This window comes from Eurypyga helias, unplaced genomic scaffold (genome assembly GCF_000690775.1).
Source record: "Eurypyga helias isolate BGI_N326 unplaced genomic scaffold, ASM69077v1 scaffold19596, whole genome shotgun sequence".
In the NCBI taxonomy this organism is placed as follows: domain Eukaryota; kingdom Metazoa; phylum Chordata; class Aves; order Eurypygiformes; family Eurypygidae; genus Eurypyga; species Eurypyga helias.
The window spans coordinates 1-720 of NW_010258753.1; the positions used below are offsets into that span (position 1 = coordinate 1).

General features: G+C 66.4%; 1 protein-coding gene across 1 annotated transcript in view; it reads right to left on the reverse strand.

Moving 5' to 3' along the window:
• Window positions 1-58: 58 nt before the first annotated feature.
• Window positions 59-720, reverse strand: part of RCC1 (regulator of chromosome condensation 1) — a gene marked incomplete at its 5' end in the record, with an annotated part of 3,972 nt that continues 3,310 nt past the window's right edge. The window contains 1 exon segment of the mRNA XM_010154480.1: window positions 59-234. Within this exon segment, the coding sequence (XP_010152782.1) occupies window positions 59-234 (176 nt within the window).

Sequence of the window (720 nt, forward strand, 5' to 3'; positions counted from 1 at the left end):
CCGGCGAGGGGGCGCGCGCGGGTGCCGCGATCCCGCTGGGCCGTAAGGCATCGCTTCATCAACTCTGCTCCCTGTCCTGGACCAGCAGCACCGTGTGTTGGCCGCCACTGGACACGGCCAGGACCGTGCGGTTTTCCAGCTGCTTTCCTGTCATCTCCACAGGGCTCCAAACGTCCTCCTCCTCCCCCGTGCCCAGCTGGAAGTTGGTGCCCATGCCCCAGGCAAACGCTCGTCCTGCAAGGGAGGTGACAGGGGTTTTGACGTCAGCAGGGTGGGGTGGGACGGGGACCCAGAGCCAAAGCCAAGGGGACTCCACACCCGGGCGGGGGGACGAGCGACGGGTGGCTGAGACGCAGGTGATGAGGAGCCAAGCGTGGCAACTCAGGGAGGGGTTTCATCACACGGCCAAGGCAGGGTTTTGCCCCTGGGAAGCCAACCAAATCCATCAACCCACTACAGCCCCTCCCTCCCGCCGCACCAGACCGCGGAGAAGGGACCGGGAGGCCAACGACCCGCTCCTGGTCAACACCCTGGTACGAGCCCTGCTGCCACGGGCCCAAAAAACATCCGAGCAGCTTCTGCCCCAGGCTGGGTGGTCAATCAGTGCCGGGCACTGGCCACACCACGAGCCCTGAGGACAGTTTGGGCCTCTCGCTGCAAGAGACACGGAGGGGCTGGAGCGGGTGCGGGGAAGGGAACGGAGCTGGGGACAGGGCTGGA